Consider the following 10037-nt stretch of genomic DNA (forward strand, 5'->3'; position numbering starts at 1 on the left):
CTCTATAGGCAGAACACTGGGGCCTGTGGAACAGCCCGCTACAGGAAAGGTATTCCCCAGGAATTTAAAAGGGCACAAGTGAAAAAAAAGGTGACAAGTTTGTTATGAATAATGGAACTTTGCTGGCTGTTAAATTTAAGGACCGCAGAGTTTTCCAGATGCTGTCATCTGTTCACTCCATTGCAGATGTAGAAGTTGGCCGAAATCACCCTGGAACTGGGCGCCCAATCACTAAACCCGAGATTGTACATGACTACAACAAGTTCATGGGGGCAGTTGACAGGTGTGATCAGATGGTGGCCTATTCCTGCTTCAGGCGACGCACCATGAAATGGTGGAAGAAAGTGTTCTTCCATCTGTTTTCCTTAAGCATCCTGAATGCTTACATCCTCTACAAACATAGAACCCAGTCACCTGTACTGCAAAGGACCTTTCGAAGGGAGCTTGTGAAGGAGCTTGTTAGGAATTCTGGCATCTCCCATTCTCTCACTCCAAGAGGCCGCCCAAGGAGGTCAGCTGAAGGCTTAACCCGCCTCCAAGTTGGAGGTCACTTCCCAGAGAAAATACTGGGTACTGGGAAGAAGTCCAACTTCACCCGGGCATGTGTGGTTTGCTTTCCTGCCCAAAAGAAGATTCTGAAAAGGACAGGAGATAAAAGGAAGAGGCCAGGGAAGGAGTCTAGCTTTCAGTGCAGTGTCTGTAAAGTAGCACTCTGTATGCAAGACTGCTTCCAGTTGTACCACACTGTTGAGGACTATGTTGCTGCTTTCATTCGAAGACATGATGCCAATAATGACAATGTGGATGCTGAAACCAATTGATTAACTGATCATAGCCATTATTCATCTTTTTTTTGGTTTTGTTTGGTTTTGAAGTCAATTCAAACACAGAAATAGATAAATTTAGACCAATTAGACCCATACAACTGAGCTGACTGTTTTGAACTAATTCAAAACCAAACAATGTAAATAAATTCCTAATTTGATTATGTGTTGACTAGACAAATATGCAATTTTGCTACTATTTTGAGAAAAAAAATGCTCTCACAGTCACAGGAATTGTTTTATCAAGTTGTTGGACTAGGGCTTAACTCTGGTTGCCATTTTAGGCTTGTACAGATAATTTTTGGAAGAAATTAATATGATGTGTTATTTGTTAATGTATAACTTTTGTCAAAAACATGATTTCATAGCTAAATTTTAAAAGCAACTTAGGTTCAAAATTTATTATAATAGAATAATCAGAAAGGAAATTTATTAAGCTTTAATTTGATATATAGGTTGTTGGGATTTGATGAAAAGTAAAGCTTTCAATGCTGTTGAAAGGATCAACTGTCGTGCATGAGTGCGTTTCTAGAAATAAAGTCAGTTTAAGGGATTGTAACCTGAACTCAAAGTCAGCATGATAAGGGTCGAGCAGCAGGCTTGTACTCAAGGCGGCAAAACATTCACAAAATTTTATTCGTACCTTGAATTATGCATTGCCTCAATTTCATTTTCTACGGTCTTCTTAAGAACAGGAATTTATGAAGAAACGGTTTGAATGGTTTTTTCTCCTTATAACTTTACTTTTACTGTGCTGTCTTGTAACTTAACCAGCCCACTGAGGAGAATACGGGAACATGGAGAAAAATTGATACTACCTTCATTTTCGGATTTTTGCCTATCTGACTCACTCACTCACTCACTCATGCCCCTTATGCCGTGTGGCACTTAGGGCGGCTTTGCCTATCTGAAAACATAGGTATTTAAGACAATTTTCCATGTCTCAATTCCGTGCTCAGAGATTTCCTCATTATTTCAGCTGAGACATCTATTTCGATAAAGAAGGTTAACACATAAAATGCTTAAGGAAGAGAAAAGTTTAACTAATGCTTTTAATTGTTTTTTTTTTGTTGTTTTTTTTTATGCCGCTGTTACCGCCGTTATATCTTAAATTTCTCAATTTTTGTATTATAGGGCCTTGGTTAATTAACTCTAGCCCCAACTCCCTCCCAAAAACGTTAAAAACAACAATGAAACGAGAAAAATTGGTAGCATCGATGAACACTTGTCTTTTGTGAAGACACAAGATTTCTAGAAAGCATTTTCGTGTGTTTTGTTCTCCTGAACTATATTATTTTAAGGAAGACAGAGCAAAAGCCGTTAATAAAAGCTATCCGCAGATTTTTTTTTCATGATCGCTAAGCCATGAAAAATATATTCATTTTCCTCTATAAACCTTTTTTCGCTTTCTTCATTATACAGGTCCTTGAAAACTCAAAGCTTCATATTCGAGTTTACATGATCGTCTTTGGTTATTTAGACCGATGATCATAGAAAGAAGAAATTTACGCTAATTTACATTAAGACAAGCCATCGTTGTCGGTTTTTGACTTAGTCTTTGCTAGTTGCTGTTACCTTAACTCTTTTTGTATCAGCAAGGAGGAGAAATATAAATAAGGTTGCTCTCATCCGTGGAATCGAAGGATTAAATTTTCTTCGCCGTCTGCGACTCACCTTTTCTATAATTCAATAATGCATTCTAGGCTACGATCATGAAAAATTAAACAAATTCTGTGCCTGCTTCGAGCTAACGGTTTTCTGTTTCAACCCCGCATGCATGGCATAAGTTTAAGTTGATCACCAGCCCTCATCAGTGGATTAAACTTCCAAAATCGACCTGTTTTTTTGTGAACGCAACCGTTTTATGAAAATAAATTAAAGAAAAAAGCTGGCAGCTGTCAGTTCTATGTGGAAATTAAAGCAAATGATGCAAATGGATGTTATCCGCTTTGCTCGATGAAGAGAATTGGGTCTCTTAAGAATAATTATTTATCTTTACATGTTAAAATACGTATCAGATACCGAAATCAGTACTTAGAACAATATTATAAAAATTTAGCGTGTGGATATCTCCCTCCATCAGGTGTTCTTAAACTACTAAAAACTCCCTCTACTCTCATGGAATCTGACGACCGTCTTTTTGCATATCGTGTCTATAACAGACGCATTCTCTCTTGGTATAAACATATCTAAGAGGGCTATGAAAACCTGTTTTCCTTGTTTTTCAAAATTGGCTGTTGTCAAAAATTGCGTCTGTGAATAGTGTTCTTTTTGGATTCTTTACTTTCCAATTCTTGAGAGGGATTATGAAATAAAGTGGGGCATTCCTAATCTCAGCCACGTTGCGTTAAAATAATGATAAGGTTAACTAATATCAGAAGAAAACTTCGAGTCATTACATTCCGATATTATTTATCAATTTAATGATGCACAACGGTCGTGGTGGTGGTCGTTTATCAGAAATAAGTTAAATTCCTTTTCCCAGACAAGTTCAAGCTTGATAGATGATTGTGCGAGATTCTCCAAGTTTTCTTTACTTTGTTTCCTGACCCTGAGTTTAGTTAGGAACATATTTACTTTTTATATATATAACATATTTATATCTAAGTAAGAAAGTGGTTTGAGTTTCACGATCAAGCTTTAGGTAATTTCTTACGTTAGTGATGGTTGATTTACATGTCCTCACATGTTCTCGAGGTTACAAGGTCTTTAACACACGGTAACACACTGACAGTGAGGCCTTCTTTGGTATATGCATTCTTCTAATTGCGGATAAGCTTCAAGGTAAATAAGGATGTTTATGGGGATAATGGGGAATTTAATAATTTATTAGGTCTAATTACCACTATTCCTACTCTAACCATTATTGTCTTCCAGATGTGCCCTGGCGTTTAATCATAAAACACATTAGATGGGCGCGCGTAGATAATTTCTCTTCTCGTTCACTGCACTCACTCGTAAGTGTTGAACACGAGACAGGAAATTCCATATCTACTGGGAACCATCTATTTTTTTGTTTATTAAATAGACACCATATGCATTTACTGAAAAAAATAAATTCAACAAACAACCTTGGATTGAGAAAAGTAAACGCACTTTGCACCAAATCATCCATCTTAAAAAAGAAAACAAAAAAAAAAGGAGTCCATCAAGGATTATTTTCTAAATAATTTGCTAAAACTGTTTTTTCATAAGGCCTTTTATGAACGAGAAAACTACTTCGATCACTTCCCTCTGAGTAGCATCTACATCTGGATATGTAAATCATTATAACGTCCATTTGAAAATTGCAGGTACTTGACGCTAATGACAAAGGATTCGCGGAAGGAATGTAAATTTTTTTTCAAACAAATGTTAAGGGAAGCAAACTGATCATTAAAGTTCATAGAATGCGAACATTTACAGGACTACTACGACTTTGAGATAACTTACAGTAGAAAATAGGAGTAGAAACTAAATTTCCAACACACCAGGTTCATCCCTAAATGTTTCCTAAACCCGAAAGCTAATTACTGTATGAAAAGTTGTAAGAAATGTGATGGAAAATTGAAACAGATCGAGTTACCAAAATCTACTCACGAACAAAAACTTAAAGCAAAATAAAATAGAAATTGAAAAGAAATGAAAGTAGACCAGCATATGGGCTGGCTTCCTTATTTCATCTCTTTATGATTGTGATGAATAGCATAAAATCGTGAAAGGCATTCTCATGAATTCTCCGGAGCGATATTATTTTAGGGGAGATAGGACAAAATACGTAAAGAGAAGCGATCTGTCAATCTTTTGAAAGTGTCTTATCTAAGTCATAGTGGAGAAGTTATAAAAAAAATTGCATTCGCTACACTAAATGTATGGTCCCGAGGGAAACAGTTAGTTTTGTTTTCCCTCGAGTCGAGGTAATTTATGCTAATACGCAATGAGACGTACCATTGTTTCCTGCATCACGCAGCAGATTAAAATGTTTTTACTGATAAATTCAGTGTAAACGTGATAAATCGACCCTTCCCGGAAGATTAGTAAATTTGAAAGTTGAACATTATATATCTCAAATGGAGAGTAGTCAAGTTATCATTTCTTTTTTAATTGTTTACAGATGCCACCTGTTATGTACACCCAGCCTTTGTGAGTATAAATGAGGTTCTTTCCAGAAATAACACGGCAAAAACTATTTCCTCCTCTGTAAAAAGTTTTGATCTTGGCATTTGAAGTCGACGAAAAAGATTAAGAAGGATCTTTCCAAATCAAAGTTGTTATTGATAAATGGCAAATGAGCGAACGTTGCAACGCCATAAATTTTCAAACTAGAGAAACTTTACAAGTTGTACGCAACAGTTATGCAAATTTTTCCAATAATCCAACCATACTGGGTGATTAAGTTTTTGGTGAAATTTTTGAAGAGAGTATTTTAAACTAGTCCTTAAAGACTTTTGTGTCAATAGCTTTCTTTAGAACTTATAAAATACTCTTTCATGTTCCAGCAATGTTCTAAGGTAAAACGAAATTCTCTGAGATGGTTGAGAGCGGTAAAAATCTACCTCCTTTCGATGAAAAGACATTAAATTCCGTTTGCTAAACTACAATGGAAGTTAACTTAACAGTGTAATATGTGCATGTTATTGAGAGAAGAGAGTTGGGAAAGTAGGATTTTTTAATTGCCTTAACTGGTGGTCGAAGTTGTTTGTGTTTTGCATCTTATATCCAACTTTCTGAGTAGGATGCGCTTAAAAATCTTCGTTAAATACCCTTTAATTTTACAAAAATGAGTTTCAGTCATGGGTGGAGGTTGAACGTGGCTGTTTATCTTACTTTTATTTGTAACTTTTTTAACTTTTATTCGTTTTGCATCAGCGAAGAGAATGCAAGTGATATATGAAATAAGATTGCACTCATAAATGAATCAAACGATGGAAAACGATTGGCAGTTTTCCAGTCACCTTTACCGAACGTCAAGCAAGTCAATTCAAGATTACGGTCTTCTATTTCTACCCCGCACGTGTGCTAAAAGTTTTAAGTCGATCACCAGATCCAAGCAGTGGACTAAGCAGCCCAAATCGACCTATTGTTATGAAGGAAAGCGTATCATGAAAATACATCAAACAAAGCTCTCAGCAGCTGTCAGTTCTATGTGGACATTAGCGCAAATGACGCAAATAGTTGTTTTCCGCTGTGCTCAATAAAAAGGAATAAGGTCTCTTAAGGAATATTATTCCATATTCTTAGGATAACAGAAACTTAAACCTTCAAGTTCTATTGGACTTTTTGATCCAAATACTTTCAAAATGTGAAAGATCAAAAAATGCATCCCGCGCAAAAAAGATAAACACATCGCAAGATTTATCGCGTGTGAATGTTCGACGTATAATTATTTTATTACCAACTTTGGTAATAAAAAACATGAAATTAATAGAAAAGTCATGATCCTGTTCAATTATTCGGAAATTTGTCAGTTTTTGGAGTTACATTAATAACTGCGATCGACATTTTTCGTGGAAAATGTGCTCGAAGCCCTTCAAAAAACATTCAAACCAAAAAAAGGCAGTTTTAAATTTATGGGGCGTTATGATCTATAATATTGTAGACGGGCTATCGAAACTGTTCTGTGATCCGCTACCATATCTGAAAACAAAGAAAAACGATCTGATTACAACATATGCGAAGCGGGGAACGACAACCGTGCACTATCTGAAATTGATATGTGATAGACGTTGTACTACAATGTCATTCGTTTATTTTTTAAATGTTTAAGGTTATTAATCTGGATAATAAAGGATATTGAATGACGGAAAGTGAATGAAAAATCGTGCACCGCCCGACCAATTATTTTCGTTGAGGACAGCGTGGATTCAAGACGTTTCGTCCTTCAGTTCGCGAAAAAGTTTTTGTCGAATTATTACTCTTTAAGTTTTAAAGAAAGAAATGTGTTGGTGTTAATTTTGTGTTGCTATTTATATTACTATTTACCGCAATTCAGTCCATCCTCATCGTTGCCAGAGGCCTCCAATGCTGTTTGCCCTTTGCCTTCTTCTCAGCTCTTCCCAGCTGACTCTTCTCTCCCCCATCTCTTTTTTGAATTTCAAGGTGTGAAATTAATAGCAGATTTTATTACGACAATGTCCTTTACACACGGCTTTTTTTTCTAACTGAACGACCCTTTTTTTCAATTCACACGTGACAACTTACCCGCGAAAATTTCTTGATTCCAAGCAAGGCCTTCGTTCTTGAATCGAAGAGAGGAACCTCACTAAAGTTAGATTATTCTTTCCCGATGTCGTAAGTACATGCATTATAAATGATGATAGAAAATGTATTTATAATCGCCAAATCCACTAATTGTCCATGGTGCTTTGCGTTAAGATCATAAAAAAGCTAAAAGAAAGGGGGAAAAGAGAAAAAAAATTTCTATATCTATATACAGGAATAAACAAATTGAAAAAATTCTGAGGTAATTAAACATATTTATCATCTAATAAAACTAAAAGGAGTTATGACCTTTTTTAAAAAGATACGTTTCAAAATGTCTTTTAGTCTCGCTTTCGTGGTCGCCAGAAAGTGTTGAAAAGAGGACCTTAGTGTCCGTTTAGAGGTGCGACAATTAAGTGAGTCACTGATGCAGCAAGGCACTGCTCCATTAATAGCTTTGTAGACCAATGAAAGAATTTTATAAACTATACAGTGACGGACAGGAAGCCAGTGAAGCTTTTTTTTTTAGGATTGGGGTCATACGATCAACATCCTGGTACGTGTAACAATTCGAGCTGCTGTATTTTAAACGGATTCCAATCTTGAAAGTAGATGCTTAGGCAGACCATATAGTAGTGAGTTGTAGTTATCTAATATTGAAGTAATAAAGGCATGAACACCAATTTTGGCACTCTCTTCTTCAATTACTTTGTAATTTGGGCGACTACTCAAACATACAAACTATACACTGCAACACACGTTTTCTCGTACCCATTATTGCCATAACCCCATTTGAACAAGTCCTCGCTGTACCAGATTTGGAATTCTTGGTTCGTTTCCACTGCCAGCGGGGTAGAGAAATTATCAAAGAGCAGTTGTGGCGATTCGGTTGTAGCCCAAGGCAGGCTGTAAAACTTGCAGCCCCAATAATCTGATAGGAAATCGCTCTTTGGGAGAAGAAGGTTACGGTTTTTGTCAGTTATCAACGTGGCCATTTGGGTGGGGATGAGACGGTTCCAAAGGCATCCCCATTTGGATCGATAGCTTGGGTTCGATGAACAGGTAACCGGATTTGTACGTTAATTTAAATGTAATGATGTTACCCGCCTTGGAAGTTCTAATGAAACCATACGAAGCACATCTTGCCCCAAAGCTAACTGTAGATGGCGTCATCTGTATCCATCTTACTGTTGGTAAAAGAACCCGCACATATGTGATGAATTGATTTTGAACAAAAGAATGTGAATTGGGTAAAAAGAATACACGGCTAGACAGCCAGCCGCTTAGTCAGACAGATGGATAGGAAGGCAGGAGGGACAAAAGGGAATTCAGACATCTGGAGGAGCAGACGGACTAGTGGTTGGCTTAATAAGACTTACAGTTGGATTCATCGAAAGATAACTTAAAGGGTTAGGTATAGTTTTTCATAAAAATATTTCACCAAATGAAAAATGTTTTTCTACCTACCGCATGACAGGACGGAAAATGCGTGCACTGTAAGTACCTCCCGTCGTCCCATACAAAGCCTTAGAAAAGTTTTCTAAGGCTTTGTATGGGACAACGGGAGGTACTTACAGTGCACGCATTTTCCGTCCTGTCATGTTCTTTCCTCGCAATTGGTGCCCTTGTATTCAGGTGGAAAAATTCATCTGTAACCTTTGTATGTAAATCCTGTCTGACAGGTGCCATCATGTTGGCAAGGAGTCTGTCCACAAGTGTTCTGATATTAAAACGAGGTTTAAAAGCAGATATATGCCAATTGAAGCGGTAAGTGGTAATGATACTTTTAAATGAAATGTAACATGAGATCACCAAACAACCAGCCACGCAACCCGTCAACCATACAAACCAATTGAAAAAAAACATTGCGCAACCAGCCAAACAACATACTAGTGAAACAACTTACCGTCAAAACATTTACAAGCTAAACAACCCGAGGTTGAGCTTTATAACTTTAGATACTAATCTACCAAATGACAAGTTATGTTATTCGCTTGGCCATGATAGGATACCAATCACCAAACCAAGGATAAACGGAAAGCACAAATAGGACAAGAATGTACTCACCATTGTTGCTTTATATCTGTAGCTTGTCCAAGACTTGAGATCCTGAGGATGTTCATTGTGTGTGGAGTTACTCAGTTCGCATTTTGTGATTACTGGAGATCCGCTGGCCACTAATTCGTTATAGCTGACGCATTTGGGTTCCATGTAGCATAGAGCTGAGCAGAAGTCTTGCGCAGGGGATTCCACGGTTCGTATCAAGTGGTTTATAAGCCGTTTGCCAGGGAAAGCAAGAGAAGATGTAAATTCCATCTTGCGACAGAAATCTGTGGGCAATTGAATCGGATTTAATTAGCACCACTTATGGTTTACATCTAGACAGGTAAAAAACCAGTTGCGTTTTTTACGGACTAAGCAAAGCCAATGGAGAAATGAAACTTACGAGTTGTATTAGTAACAAAACATAACAGTTTTGCCTCTCTCTCCTCCACGACCAGTCATAACCATTACAACGTCCTCAAATGTTTTCGATTCTTTTACTGCTTTATTTTAGGACTTATTTTTCTGTAGAGTTGTAATCGGAAAGTGCAATCGGACAGTCGACTGTAATTCGGGATCTGTAATCGGACAGCAAGTCACTCCGCCAAATACCCCAATCACAGAGTTGACTACGATAACTGTAGCAACAACCACTTACCCTACAAAACAGTGTCTCTACCGAAGATATTTTCTCAAGTAAATATAAATGTATTTGTGTTGGTTATGATCAATTGGTAACGGGACTTCGTGTCGTAAGTATATATGTATTTCTTTCTTTTTTCTTAAATTTTAATGGTTATGGTTAATTGGTAACAGGACTTCGTGTTTTCCAATTCGGTCTTTAATCGTATTCATGAGTGAGCGAAATTAGACTCCACTTGGTCCCATAACAATTATAAATTCAATTTAATTACAACACTATAGCAGTATGGATAAAGTTTACGCTTAAGAAAATTGGAGCACAACTCACTGAATCGTGTATTTCATTAA

General features: G+C 36.9%; 1 protein-coding gene across 1 annotated transcript; it reads left to right on the top strand.

Moving 5' to 3' along the window:
* Positions 1 to 1306, top strand: LOC131797981 (piggyBac transposable element-derived protein 4-like). The gene has a single exon (XM_066166669.1). The coding sequence runs from the start codon at positions 105 to 107 to the stop codon at positions 819 to 821; it is 717 nt and encodes a 238-aa protein (XP_066022766.1). The 5' UTR covers positions 1 to 104; the 3' UTR covers positions 822 to 1306.
* Positions 1307 to 10037: the final 8731 nt, after the last annotated feature.

Source organism: Pocillopora verrucosa, chromosome 5 (assembly GCF_036669915.1).
Source record: "Pocillopora verrucosa isolate sample1 chromosome 5, ASM3666991v2, whole genome shotgun sequence".
NCBI classification, from domain to species: Eukaryota; Metazoa; Cnidaria; class Anthozoa; order Scleractinia; family Pocilloporidae; genus Pocillopora; species Pocillopora verrucosa.

Coding starts and splice junctions, on each gene's coding strand:
- LOC131797981 (XM_066166669.1), top strand. CDS start 105: ATGAATAATGGAACTTTGCTGGCTGTTAAATTTAAGGACCGCAGAGTT.